The sequence below is a fragment of the Trichechus manatus genome, unplaced genomic scaffold (genome assembly GCF_000243295.1).
Source record: "Trichechus manatus latirostris isolate Lorelei unplaced genomic scaffold, TriManLat1.0 scaffold00122, whole genome shotgun sequence".
NCBI classification, from domain to species: domain Eukaryota; kingdom Metazoa; phylum Chordata; class Mammalia; order Sirenia; family Trichechidae; genus Trichechus; species Trichechus manatus.
The window spans coordinates 4,994,503-5,008,623 of record NW_004444058.1 but is presented as its reverse complement, the minus strand read 5'-3'; the positions used below and the strand labels follow the sequence as shown (position 1 = coordinate 5,008,623).

Below are 14,121 nucleotides of genomic sequence, written 5' to 3'. Positions count from 1 at the left end.
GATTTTGTTGATTCTTTCAAAGAACCAACTTTTGGTTTTGTTGATTCTTTCGATTGTTTTTCTGTTCTCTATTTCATTTATTTCTGCTCTGATCTTTACTATTTCCTTTCTTCCGGTGGTTCAGGTTTGGGGTTTTTTGGTTTACATATAGATTTGGGCAAATTCTTCTGGCCATCTACAAAAGATTCTTGGCCTGACAGGAAGTGAAGGGACCTTACTTATTCACCTGTAAAGCTGACCCTGCAAGACAGGTACCAGGTCACTTTTCCTGCAAGGACTTTGTAAGCATTGACTCCCAAAAGTCAGTATTGTTGTTAGTTGCTCTTGAGTTGGCTCCGACTCATGGCAGCCCTGTGTATGACAGAATGAAACGTTGCCAGGTCCTCTGCCATCTTCACGATGGTTGGTATGCCCAAATCCATTGTTGCAGCCACTGTGTATTTTGAGTACCTTCCAACCTATGGGGCTCACCTTCCAGCACGGTATCAGAAAATGTTCTGTTGTAATTCATTGGATTTTCATCAGCAGCCCGCCAGGCCTTTTTTCCTAATCTGTCTTAGCCTGGAAGCTCCACTGAAACCTGTCCACCATAGGTGACCCTGCTGGTATTTGAAATATTAGTGGCACTACACTATGACAGATTGACAGATGGGCAGTGGAAAATCAAAGTAGCTTCTTAAAAGTGGCTGGTCAAATCGTATATGTACATACTGCCCCCTCCAGGGGATGGAGCTTAATTCGGCCCACCACTACCACCTTGAGGGTGGACTAGACTTAGTGACTGGGTTCCAAAGAATAAAGTAGGGAAAGGAAACAGCAATAACTTGACCATGGAGATGTCTGGCAGATAACACCTTAACCAGGTGATCAAGGTTGACGTCACTCATGATAAGTCATATGGATGCCAGGTGACCCCTGATAAGATGGAATAAGGACCCTCATTCCTGTGAGATTCTTCTCCAAACCCCATAACCCCAGTCTAATCATGAGAAAACATCAGACAAACCCAAATGGAGGGACTTTCTACAAAATACCTGTCCAAAACTCTACAAAAGTGCCAAGGTCATGAAAAACAAGGAAAGACTGAGAAACTGTCAGAGACCAGAGGAAACTAAGGAGATGGGATGACTAAATGCAATGTGGGATCCTGGCCAAGTTAACATCTTAAATAATAACTGAAATTACAACTGATAACACTGTTTTGTGGTTGCTTAACATCAGGCAAAGCACCACAAGAACTCTCACAAATAGGAACACTGATGAATCTACCTTTTGATTAACTCAAGTGAACTGACTAGGGACATTAATTACATATGCACAACCCTTCTGGCATATGATGGAGCATCATATGTACACCCCAAAGAACCAACAGATCAGGGATATTGAAATGAATGTGCAAATCAAGGCAAAAAGATTGGGGGTATGTCCCTCCATGGGGCAAAATCCGTTTGCATATCTATGGGCAAGAATTATTTTTTAGTGTTACCAGTTATTTATAACTACAGAGTTTGTAAAATATCTCCCATAGAATCAGAATCAGATAACCCTGAAAGGGGCCGTCTAATATAGGGAACCAAAACCAAACCAAACCCGTTGCCGTGGTAGTGACCCTACAGAACAGAGTAGGGCTGCCCCCATAGGGTTTTCAAGGCTGTACTCTTTACAAGGCAGACTGCCACATCTTTATCCTGAAGAGCAGCTGGTGGGTTTTAATTGTCAACCTTTCGGTTAGCAGCTGAGCACTTAACCACTGTGCTACCTGGGCTCCTACACAGGGAACCAAAAAGAAAAAGAAAAAAGCCAAACCCACTGCCATCGAGTTGATTACGGTTCATAGCCACCCTATAGGACAGAGTAGAACTGCCCCATAGGGTTTCCAAGGCTGTAAATCTTTATGGAAGTGGACAGCCACATCTCCCTCCCCAGGATTGACTGGTGGGTTCAACCTGCCGATCTTTTTGGTTAGCAGCCGAGCGCTTTAACCACTGCACCACCAGGGCTCCTGATACAGGAACTGCAAGTCTTATTTGTAAAGGGCAAGATAGTAAATAGTCTGCGTAGGCCATACTAACTCTGTAGCAATGAATCATTGTAATGTAAAAGTAGACATGAGGAAACAAATCAGCATGGTTGTATTCCAATAAAGTTTTTATTTATCAACACCTAAATGTGAATTTTATATAGTTTTCACTTGTCACAAAGTATTTTTTTTCACCATCGAAAAATGTAAAAAAATTCTTAACTCACAGAGCACACAAAAACAGGGTGTTGCCTGATTTGACCCGCGGGCTGTAGTTTGCAACTCCTTCCATAATTTTTCATTGAAACATTTTCCTCTATAGGAGTATAGGAGATGAATGAGGATGTAACAGTTCCTGCAGCATCATAGAATTGCTATAAAGTGAGTTAAGACACGTAACAGTACCTAACGTTATAATTATTATTCTGGAACTGAAGTCAGCGTCCCAGCTAAGGTCAGGAGTAAGGTCAATAACAGGACGAGGATACATTCCAGCTGCGCACACATTAGAGCGGCACTTTCCGCTCCCCACCCCCTCCTCCCATGAGTGTTTGCGCGACTGGACTTCCGCCCAAGGAGTTATCACGACCTCAGTTCTCATGTTCTCATGAATTCTGGGAGAATCTGAAGGGCGATTGGCTAGGAGAGCGCAGTAACTGTCTAAGATTAGCCATCGCGACGCGGGAGACAGGATGCTATTTACTACGATTGGCCAGTGTAGTCCTGGGAGGTGAGCCCACGGGTCCCATAGGCTGGCGCTGGAAGGGATGAGGAAACTAGCATGAACACCAGCAATTGGAGGGAGTGGGTGTGGCTCGATGCTTCTTTGTGATTGGTCCATGCGATGCTTCGTACAGCTATTGGCCCTGGAATGGAGTACCGGCCATTTATTGGTCAATACCCTCGGGGCGGGGAAAGTGGAGGGCGGAGACGGCCATCTATTGGTCAGAGTTGTTTGGGGGTGGGGCATGCGGACTGCGAAGGCAGTTTGCGATTGGTGGCTTGACATGGGGCGGGGATTCCGGTGCGGCGGTGGCTCGCGATTGGCCGGCGTGGCGCAGGGCGGGCCTGCTCGCCGGTTCCTGAGTCCCGCGTAGCGATGGCGCCGGGCGGCTGGCGATGGGTTCGCGGCCTGCGGGCTGCTGGGAAGCCGCTGTTTCAGGGCCGAGTGCTACTCGTCACCAACACACTGGGCTGCGGCGCGCTCATGGCGGCCGGGGACGGCGCGCGCCAGTCCTGGGAAGTCCGCGCCAGGCCGGGCCAGAGGTTCGACCTGCGGCGCTCCGGTGAGCAGACCGGCCCTTGACCCCGTGGGACCTTTGACCCCGACCTTAGATTCGGAGAACCCCGCACTGTATCCGCTGGCCGTGACCCCTGACCTTTGATCTCAGTCTCAGGCCGGACCCTTGATCTCGACTTGCATCCTGACCCTGACAGATCTTCCTCAGCCTCCGTCTTTGCCCACCCCAGGGTCTCCCTCCCCTCGCACCCCCGGGATCCTCGTCCTCTCCCACCCCCGGGGTCTCTTCTCCTCTCCGGGGACTCTCTTACCTGCCATTCCCGGGATCTTCTCTCCGAGGCTTCCTCCCTCCCTCCCCCGGGGTCTTCGCCCATCCCCTGGATCCTCCTATCCTTCCCATCCCGAGGTTCCCGCCCACCCCCGGGGTCTCCGCCGCCTCCCATCCTCTTGTCTCCATCCCTGCCCACCCCTGGTCTCAGTCCCCTGCGGTTGAATCCCGCCATTGTGCGGGCCCTGCCCTGGCCGTACACGTTCCAACCCGCTATGGCAGGGTTTCACTCTGAAAAGCAAGGCACTGATAGAAACTCCTCGCAGGGGGTGAGGCGAGGATGAAGCTAGAAGGCGAGGAGCACCCGGAACAGGGCCTGGAGATCGGCCTTGTACAGGAAGAACACACAGCTGGGCTCTCCCTGTTTTGGGCAGAGGGACTGAGGCTTTGGGAGGGTGTCTGGATTGGAGGGTTTGCTGGCCCTGATGCCCAGACTCTTGTCCTCTTCCGCCCTCAGCGAGCATGTTTGCCATGGGCTGCAGCATGGGCCCCTTCCTGCATTACTGGTATCTCTGGCTGGACCGCCTCCTCCCTGCCTCTGGCCTCCGCAGCCTCCCAACCATCCTCAAGAAGGTTCTGGTGGACCAGCTGGTGGCCTCGCCCGTGATAGGTGTCTGGTACTTCTTGGGTAAGAAGCCCTGTGTCTTAGCTATCTAGGGCTTCCACAGCACAAACATCACAAGTGGGGAATTTAAAGAACAGAGATTTATTATCTCACAGTTCAGGAGGAGAAGGCCTTCCTTATGTATTTCAGCTTTTTGTTGCCATCCAGTCCATTCTGACACATGGCAACCCCACACATGTGGAATAGAACTGCTCCATAGGATTTTCAAGGCCGTGACCTCTTTTTTTTTTTTTAAATATACATATATTTGTTGTACTTTAGATGAAGATTTACAGAACAAATAGTTTCTCATTAACCAGTCAGTACCCATATTGTTTTATGACATTGGTTAACAACCCCATGACATGTCAACGTTCTCCCTTCTTGACCTTGGAGGACCCTTTTTTTTTGTGAAAATATACATTTCAAAAGTTTCTACATGTACAATTCAGTGACATGGATTACATTCTTCCAGTTGTGCTGCTATTCTCACTATCCTTTTCCAAATTATTCCCTCACCATTATCTTCAACTCACTGCCCCCAGGCTTCCCTTCAAGGCTGTGACCTTTTGGAAGCAGATCACCGGGCCTTTCGGCTAGTAGTCCAGCATTTAACCATTTGTGCCACTCAGCTTCTAGTAGCTGCCAGCAATCCTTGATGTTCCTGGGCTTGTAGATGCATCTGTCTCAGTCATCTGTCTTCCTCTTCCCCCTGTGTGGTTCTCTGTCTATCTGCTCTTCTTAGAACTCAGAAGTGATTAGGTTTAGGACCTACCTACACTGGTATGCCCTAATTAACAAAAGAAAACTCTATTTCCAAACAGGGTGATATTCACAGGTACAGGGGCCAGGACATCAGTACGTATATTGAATACATACCATACATATATATTGGGAACATAGTTCAGTCAGTAACACCCGTGAGTCTTGGCTTTGCCCCTCACTGGTTGGGAGAAACAGAGCCAGCTTTGTGTGAAGAAGGATGCCAAGATGCACTTCTGATAAGCCTCCTGTGTGTGTAGCCCTGGACTGGGGCTGGTCACAATGGTGACTGAACAGACCTGGTCTGACCTTCAGGGAGCCAGTGATGGTGGATGTGAGTTTAGGGGGGTAAGATGGTGTTGGATGGGGCTGCTCTTGGCGAGGGGGCCAGGAAGCCTTACCAAAGGAGGGGACACTCAGCTGAGACTTGGAAGACCTGGTCAGGCAGGGGGAGCAGCCCGTGCAAAGGCCGTGAGACCTGAAGGCTGGGGTTGACGGGGCACTATGAAGAGGTGGGAGGAGCGAGGGGCAAAAGTGGCTCTAGTGGGGGAGGGGCCTCAACTCTGTAGCCCCAGCCTCCAGGCTGTTGGGTAATTGCTCATTCCCCACCGCCACCCTTCTGCTCCATTTCAGCAGCGGGTCCCACTGCAGGGCCTGTTAATGTCCTGCTCCCACTGCCTGAGACACTCTCCCTGGGGTCCTTTGGGTGTCACTTCCCCCACCCCCCTCCTTCATCACCAACCCTCCCCAGCCTGTGACACTCATTTTCTGGTTTCCTTCCCAGGCCTTGGCTGGCTGGAGGGCCAGACCCTGGATGAGAGCTGCCAGGAGCTTCGGGACAAGTTCTGGGAATTCTATAAGGTGGGGGAGTCCACTGGCCCAGGCCCCACCCCATCCATGCCCCGCCTCTCAGCTATCTGGCCCCGCCCACCCCTTCATTCTCCAATCTTCACAGCCCCATCTGGCTCCACCCGCAAGCTGCTCCGCCCCTCACTGCCTGCCCCTCCCTGCAGGCTGACTGGTGCGTTTGGCCCCCTGCGCAGCTGGTGAACTTCCTCTTCGTGCCCTCCCAGTTCCGGGTCACCTACATCAATGGTGTGACACTCGGCTGGGACACTTACCTCTCCTACCTGAAGTACCAGGTGAGCATGAGCAGGCCAGGCCCCCAAGTCCCGGCCCAGCCCCCTCCTGCGTGGCAGGTTCGTCCTCAGCAGGGTGGAGACGGCCCATGTCTGATGATGTGACCTTGCCCAGGTGCCTGCTGCGGCTGTGGAGCGGGGCTGACCCCAGACGGAGGACAGGTGGACGACGCTCGGTGAGACAGCAGGGAGGGATGAACCAGGCGTGGTGTGATGACAGACCCTCTTGTGTGGGCAGATCCCAGGCCGCTTGGCCCTGAGCACCTGCACACACTGAGCTGCCGGCAGGACTGAGCATCAGAGGAGGTCAACACTGACCCTCAGTGAATATCGACCTGGTTGGAAGGGGACTGGCCCCCGGAGGGCCAGCCCCACCCTCACGCCTGGGCTGTCTCTTCAAAGCCCACTGCCTGACCTCAGTTTCCCTATCTGGAACATAACCACAAAGATGGACAGTTATGCCCCAGCCCTTCTCTCAGGGAGCCTCATGACTGTGACTGAGGGACCCGAGCCCAAGTGCCAATCCTTCTACACTGCGGTGGGTCAGCTCCAAGTCAGGCAGCTGACCTTAGGGCTCCCTCAGGCCCTGGGACAAAGCAGGGTCATTCCCTGTCACCTCGGAGCAGGGCCTGCCCTGGAGGCACCCCCAGCTCTCATCTTTGATCAATGACCAGAAATTCCATTAAATTTTCTCTGAAATTGGAACGCTAGTGGCCCACCCCAGCCAGCAGGGGCGGGGCAGGCGCACACCGGGACACTGCCTTGTCCATTCTGCTTTATTGGGTTGTGTGTGGTGGTTCTTGTGACATCTCCTGGGAGGGTCTGGGGGGCATTTTCCACACTCGTGACGTCAGAACAGATCTGGTAGAGGGGTCCCAGGGTGGCAAACACCCACAGCAGCCCCCTCAGGGGAGAGGAAGTGGAGGAGGGTTGCTGGGCTCTGACCCCCACATGGTCAACACTGAGACCCTCATGGTGGTCTCACCACATCTGAGCCAGGGGGCTGGCGAGGCCATGCCACCCCCACCACCAGTCAGCCTGCCCTGGGGTGTCATCAGGCCCCTTGTCACAACTGACTACTGTTAATGGAGGTGAATTTTTTAAAAAGTGAGGTCTAGAGAGGAGGGTGGGCGGTGGGTTCACGGGGCCAGGACATGGCAGAGCAGGGAGGGGACAGGCAGGGTGGGGTGTATGTACAGAATGGGCCCGCTGGGCAGGGTGGACGGGGCTGTAGGGAGGCGGAATGAGCCTGAGCCCTGGGAACATCTCCAATAAATAAATAAATAGCTAGGATAATAAATAAGGAGGACAAGGGCAAGATCTCATGCCCGCAGCCCGTGGGGCCCGGGTCAGGCCCAGGGGGATGGGGCAGGGCCAGAGAGGGGGGCCAGGCAGCTCTCAGCAGGCACAGTCCTGGTGCGGGGGCGCCTGCTGGTCCGTGAGCTGTGGGCCCTGCTTGGCACCCGTGACGGCGGGGTCAGCCGTGTCCAGCGACTCGGACATCTTCTCACAGATGACATCCACCAGGCGCTCAAAGGTCTGCTTGACATTGATGTTGTCCTTGGCACTTGCCTCAAAGAACTCGAACCCTGTGGCGAGGTTGGAGAAGAAATGGGTGAGTACCCTGGGATAGGGCCGCAGCTCCGCACTCCCAGATAATGGGGTCATGGGAAGAAAAGGGAGGGACCCTGGATAGTCCCAGGGACAACTGGGACAGCAAAGGCACTGATAAGTCCTGCACATAAGCAACATTAGGCTGGGTCCACCCTGAGTTTCTCCTTCTCCTTTCTTCCCCAAACTCATCCCCTTCTCACTCGCCCCAGGGTCCTGGCAAGGTCTCCTTGGGCTTCCACTGCCCAGCCCAGCCCCATGCTGGCCCTGGCAGCCTCTGACACTCAGATTTAGCCACACCCTCCCCTGCTCACACATCCTCCATGGTTACCCAGCGCCCTCAGGAGAACCCTGTGATTGAGGCCCTGCATGATTGGCCAGCCTGATCTCTACTTCCTCCACTTGACCCTCTTGTTCCAGACAGTTTGGTAAAACTATTTGCCAAAACACACAGGATCTTTCCCATCTTTGGGCCTTTGCCCAAGCTGTTTCCTCTGCCTGAAAGGCCTTTCCTTTAAGCATCAGGTCCAATGCCCTCCTCCAGGAAGCCTTACCTACACCTAGGCAGAGCCCAGCTTCACACAAGGGCTTCTCCAGCCTGGGTCCCTCCCTGCTTCCCAGCCTGGCCCCTACAAAGCTGGAGGCCTCTCAGGGGCCCCATATCACTTAGGATAGGATTGAGCAGTGAGAGTATCAGAGAGTGACTTTCTGCACAGTGAACCCTTACACATCCATCAAAACCCATGTCACATGGCCCCTTGATCAAGACCAGTTTGCTTAAAGTGTGAATTGCCTGGATTCTGATCCAGGCCTTATCATTGTGCAGTGCGATGGATCGCTTTTATATGGCCTTTATTACCATCCTCTTGTAACTCCCACCAAAAGACTAGTGGGACTGTGCAAATGAGGTGCTTGTGGCCCACCAAGGGGGTTGGATAACTTGCTAATGTAAATAAAGTGCATGGCACCCTTGTGAAGGTAGGACCGTGCAAATAAGGTGTATGGAACCCTAACAAGGGGATTGGTCAGTTTTGCCATCCTGCTAGGCTTAAAAGAAAGCTAATTCCAGAGCAGAGAGGGGATCTAACTACCACCAAGAAGAGACTGGAGCAAAGTGCATCCTTTGGACCTGGGATCCCTGTGCTGAGAGCCTCCTAGACCCAGGAGACAGAGCTGTACCACGGAAGACGCAAGAAACAGCAGAAGAGAAAATGGGGGTGGCAGAGGCAGCAGAACCAAGAGGCTTGCTGGCAGAGCGGGCTGCCTCTGGGCACTCGGCAGGGGCTAGGTTCACCAACCCATGAGCTAGTGAGAGAGCTGAGTGCCTTTGGGCCAAGGCTTACTGGCAGAGTGGGTGCCTCCCAGTCCTTATCAGCAGAGCTAAAAGCTTTGTAACACTCGCCTAACTAAGCAGGGCAGAGGCCAAGGGGCCACAGAGAGGTGTGCCTGTGGGCACAGCTGAGAAGAGGCTGTCCTGATTGAACAATTGTATCCTGAGGGTTGCTGAACCTGAATTGTAACCTGTTACTTCCCTAATAAACCCTATAATTGTGAGTACTGTCTGTGAGTTCTGTGTGGCCATTGCAACAAATTATCAAACCCAGCAGAGAAGTTGGGAGGGACGGCTGGTGTCAGAATTGGTAAAATGGCTGGACAGCTGAGGCATGTCTGACCTCCACCTCATAGGAATCAGCCTTGGGCTGTTCATGCTGATAATGATTCTCCTTCTCCCTCATGAAGTTAGAGAAGGTCAGAGGATGCCTCCCACCCCATGCCATTTGTACACATGGCTTTGCTGTGAGAACTTGGGCACATCCCTTCCCCTCCCAGGACTTAGTTTCCCATTTCTAGCTTTGCATGTCTCCAGCCCACCAGGCACTCACCAAGGTGGTCGGCCAGCTGCCGGCCACGCTCTGATGACACGACTCGCTCGTCCTCCATGTCACACTTGTTCCCTACCAGCAGCACCTGTGCATTATCCCATGAATATGTCTTGATCTGGGTTGACCTGGAGAAGGCAGGGACAGAGGTGGGTTAGAGTCTTGGAGTATCTGACCCCTGCCCCCACAGATCAGCCCAGGGATGTCCCTTTGCCCCAGGAGAAAGACCCTTGCGGCTCAACTCGTTGGTCCTACTGCCATCCCTACTCATTTATCTTTTCCCTGTCACTCACACCACTATGCCACCAAAAAAAAACACTGGCATTGAGTCAATTCCAACTCATAACAACCCCATGGATTACAGAATAGAACTGCTCCATAATGTTTTCTTAGCCATAGTCTTATGGAAACAGATTGCCAGGCCTTTCTTCCATGGTGCTGCTAGGTGAGTTTGAACCACCAACCTTTAGGTTAGCAGCCAACTGAAAACTGCTTGTACCACCCAGGGACCTTAAACCCATTGCTATCGAGTCGATTCTGACTCATAGCGACCCTAGAGGACAGAGTAGAACTGCCCCATAGAGTTTCCAAGGTTATAATCTTTATGGAAGCAGTTTGCCATAAAGATCTTTCTCCCACAGAGCAAACCCCCCACTGGTGGGTTTGAACGACTGACCTTTTGGTTAGCTGCCAAGTGCTTAACCCTTGCACCACCAGGGCTCCTTCCAGGGACTTTACCTCCCCCTTATTCCTTGAACATGCCAGGTTTGGCCCCACCTCACAGCCTGTGTCCTGGCTGTCCCCTCTGCCAAGAACATTCTCATCCCCCAAGAGTTCCTTCTGGGACTCCCAGTCTCCTGAGCCCCCAAGAGTGAGGCCTCTCATCTGCTCTTTCCTCTCTCTGGGTCTTGCTCCAGTGGCTCCCTGCTCTTGGAAACCTCTCCCAACCTTCCCAGGACCCTTGCCCCATAGAGAGAATCATTTCTCCCGACCTAGCAAATGCAGAAAATTTTTAAAAGTTATCATTATTTCTAGGCAGAAAATTTAAAGGTTTACAACCTCTAACCTACACAAACTATCCTTATAGTTTTGCCCCCCTCCCAGATGTTTTTTACTGTTTGTTTACTCATTTCATTTTTCTATCTGAAATCCTTTTTTCCCACTATTTTGAGCTGGTGTCACACTGTTTTAATGGTTATAGGTTGGTAGCAAGTTTGGAAACCCAATATTATTTATATTTATGCCTGAGGGGCTGCGGCTCCCTCATTTTTGCCTGCACCCCTGGCCCTGCCCCAAACCTGGCTAAGGGGATAGTCTGAGAGGGGGCGGTGATGGAGCTTACCAGTCCTGCACGGCATTAAAGGACTCCTCATTGGTGATGTCATACATGAGAATAAAGCCCATGGCGCCCCGGTAGTAGGCTGTGGTGATGGTCCGGTACCGCTCCTGCCCTGCCGTGTCCTGAGGAGGAAGAGACAAAGGGTCAGAAAGGACCCATACATAAGCCCCTTGGAGGGAAAATAAGGTCTGAGATCATCCAGTCCAAACCCCTCCAGGCACAGAAAGGGGTAGGGGCTTGATCAGGAGCACAGCGGATCAGTGAAAAATTGCAGAAAACTAGTACTGAGCTACAGAGTCCACTCAACAAACTGTCCCACATTCACTCAACAAACGTTCCTCATTCACTCAACTGTGTGCCATGCCCTGTACTGGACACTGGAGACATAATTGTTAACAAAACAAACAGAAATCCCCAACCCTGTGAAGCTGACAGTCCAGTGTGGTAAACAATAAACACTTAAAAGGAAGAAAACGTATCTTATGTCAGAGGGTGACAAAGGCCCAGGCGAAACCTAAAGCAAGATGAGCGTGGGAGTGTTGAGGGGAGAACAGTTTAAAAACCTGAAGAAGATAAGGGAAGAGCCATGTAAGTATCAGGGGGAAGAGGACTCCGGGTAGAGGGCAGAGCCAGTGCAAAGGCCCTGAGGTGGGACCATGCCTTTGCATTTGAGGAAAATGGAGGAGGAGGTAAAGGGAGAGGAGGGTAGGGATGGCAGCAGGGACTAGCCAGGCAGACCCCATGTGTTACAAAGTAGAATTGCTCCAGAGGGTTTTCTTGTCTGTAATCTTTACAGAAGCAGATCACCAGCCCTTTCTTACACAGTGCGGCTGGGTGGGTTTGAACCACCAACTTTTAGTTTAGCAGCCAGTTACAAACTGCTTGCACCACTCAAAAGCACGGTGTGGGTGAATAAGGTCTCAGGAGCCGTCAGCACAGAGGAGGAATGATTCTGACTTAGGATTTAATAGGCTCCCCTGGCATTCAGGAGCCCTCGTTTTACAGTGGTACAGTGGTTAAGAGCTCTGCCGCTAACCAATTTGAATCCACCAGTCACTCCTTGGAAACCCTATGGGGCAGTTCTACTCTGTCCTATAGGTTTGCTTTGAGTCGTGGGTTTGGTTTTTGTTTCTTTCTCCGCCCCCCCCCTCCCCCCGGCCTTCACGGGGGGAGGGTGAGGGAGGAGGCCAGGAGACCCTTTAAGAGTCACCTGCACCCTTCCGAGGAATGATGAGGGAGCTGAGGTGCTCTCTCCTGTACCTCCAACCCCTAGTACACAATAGGCGCCTGATAAATGTTGGATGTGTGAATGAATGAACTCAGCCAGGGGAGAGATGGGCAGAGCTGGGGCTGTTTCAGGGAGTGGACAGGGAGGAAGACGGGAGCCCCGAGTTCCCCCCAGACCCACCCAGATCTGCAGCTTGATCCGCTTGTCGTTGCGGTAGATGGTCTTGACCTTGAAGTCGATGCCCACGGTGCTGACGAAGGCAGGCGTGAAGGAGTCATCAGCATAGCGGAACAGGAAGGACGTCTTGCCCACGCTGCTGTTGCCGATGATGAGGATCTTGAACATGTAATCGAAGTTCTGGTCCGAGGACTCCTTCTGCCCGTAGCGTGAGTCTGTGGCTGATGCCATCTGGGGGTATGGAGCGGAGGCGAGCATGAAGAGGGCTCCCTCCAGCCCCCAAGGCTGAGACCAGGATGGAGAGAGCCCCGGAAAGGGACATCGTGCGGAGACCACCCCAATCCCATCAGGAGCCCCAGCAGTAATGGTGGTGCCCATAGCACCGGCGGCCGGTGACCTTGAAAGGCGGGAGGTTCCGGGTAGGAGCTCAGAGGAATAGATGGGGATAGGGTCACCCTGCAGCCCCCTCCAGGAGGCCTGCACCCAGATCTCGCTGTAACCCTAAACCCTACCGCTGCGACCAGAGGGGTGACTGCGGCTGGCCCCGCCCCCATCAATCATTCATGGTCGTCAGAGCCGAGCTGCACTGGCGCACGTGCACACACATGTACTGCACCGCAGGGACGCTGGTGCGCAGCCCCTTCCCCAGACCTCCCAGGCAGGGAGCGCCAGGGCTGCGGCGGCTGCATCATGTGATGGGGGCGGGGCGTCACATACTCACATGCACACAGCCGAAACACGCACACCTGTATAGGCGCGCACATACGAGCGTGCAAACACACTCGGATGCACACGACGCAGATGCAAGCACCTGTCTGCACACCGACTGGTATATACAAACCTGCAAACCCACCCGAGCATACGGCGCCCTCCACCCAGGCAGGAGTATACACGTCACCCACACGGCCATGCACGCACACGCACAGTGCACGCGTCTCCCTCCACACGCGTGCGGCACGCACGCACTTGAGCCCAGACCCCCACAGGGATACGGGAGCATACCCAGGTACACACGCAAGGGGACACAGCCCCGCCGGCACAGGCGAGGGCGCACACGCGTGTGCACACCACGCGCAGGCGCACGCACAGAGCCTCCCGCGCGGCACCTGCCTCCCCTCCCCCTCCGCCGCAGAGCTGGGGTGGGGGCGGGTGAGGATTGGCAGGTGTGGGGGCCCGGCCCCATCCCCTACCCAGACGCCTGGCAGTAGCATCGGTCCCCCATTCTGGCTCCGCCAACCTCATCCCCATCCCGCCGGCGCATCAGTCAAATGAAGATTACGCAGGTGCGCCGAGCCGAGCAGGAGGGTACCGGGCCGCCCGGGAGCTCACCTTGCTCTGCACCGATGCGGTGGCAACCCTAGCGGCGGCGACTTTTTTGGTTGCGACGACGGGGTCCCCCGTGCGCTGATGTGGGGCTGCGCGGCAGGGGCGGCGGCTCAGGCCCCTGCAGTCCGCGGTGACGTCCTGCAAAGAGTAGGGAGGGGCCTCGCATGCAGATACAGCCGTGACGACGTCCAGGGGCGGGGCCGCGCATGGAGAGATGGCCCACTGTCGCACGCAGAGGCAGGAGGGGCGGGGCTCCCGCGCAGATTGACGAGTGGATGGGGCGGTCCCCAGGGTTTGCACCCAATAGCGCTAGGGGGCGGGTCCCAGAGGGCGGTGCAAGCGGGAAAGATATGCTGAAGACTCCACCTCTTGTCAGTATCTGGAAGGCGGGGCTGCTTAGCGCTTTCTCACTAGCTTACGCAATTGAGCGACTGTCTGAGTGACCAATAAAAGACCGCCGCCTCGCT

At 53.7% G+C, this 14,121-nt stretch overlaps 2 protein-coding genes across 2 annotated transcripts; one reads left to right on the top strand and one right to left on the bottom strand.

Moving 5' to 3' along the window:
- The first annotated feature begins 3,119 nt into the window (after positions 1 to 3,119).
- On the top strand, positions 3,120 to 6,568 carry MPV17L2 (MPV17 mitochondrial inner membrane protein like 2). Its single transcript, XM_004384501.2, has 5 exons — positions 3,120 to 3,306; positions 4,046 to 4,216; positions 5,739 to 5,815; positions 5,968 to 6,096; positions 6,209 to 6,568. Exons 1-5 carry the CDS (start codon positions 3,120 to 3,122, stop codon positions 6,236 to 6,238), a joined length of 594 nt encoding a protein of 197 aa, XP_004384558.1. The 3' UTR covers positions 6,239 to 6,568.
- Positions 6,569 to 7,248: 680 nt separating this feature from the next.
- RAB3A (RAB3A, member RAS oncogene family) lies at positions 7,249 to 13,810 on the bottom strand. Its single transcript, XM_004384389.2, has 5 exons — positions 13,658 to 13,810; positions 12,332 to 12,559; positions 10,927 to 11,045; positions 9,588 to 9,712; positions 7,249 to 7,682 (listed from the first exon to the last, which is right to left on the bottom strand). The coding sequence occupies exons 2-5, from the start codon at positions 12,557 to 12,559 to the stop codon at positions 7,492 to 7,494; spliced, it is 663 nt and encodes a 220-aa protein (XP_004384446.1). The 5' UTR covers positions 13,658 to 13,810; the 3' UTR covers positions 7,249 to 7,491.
- Positions 13,811 to 14,121: the final 311 nt, after the last annotated feature.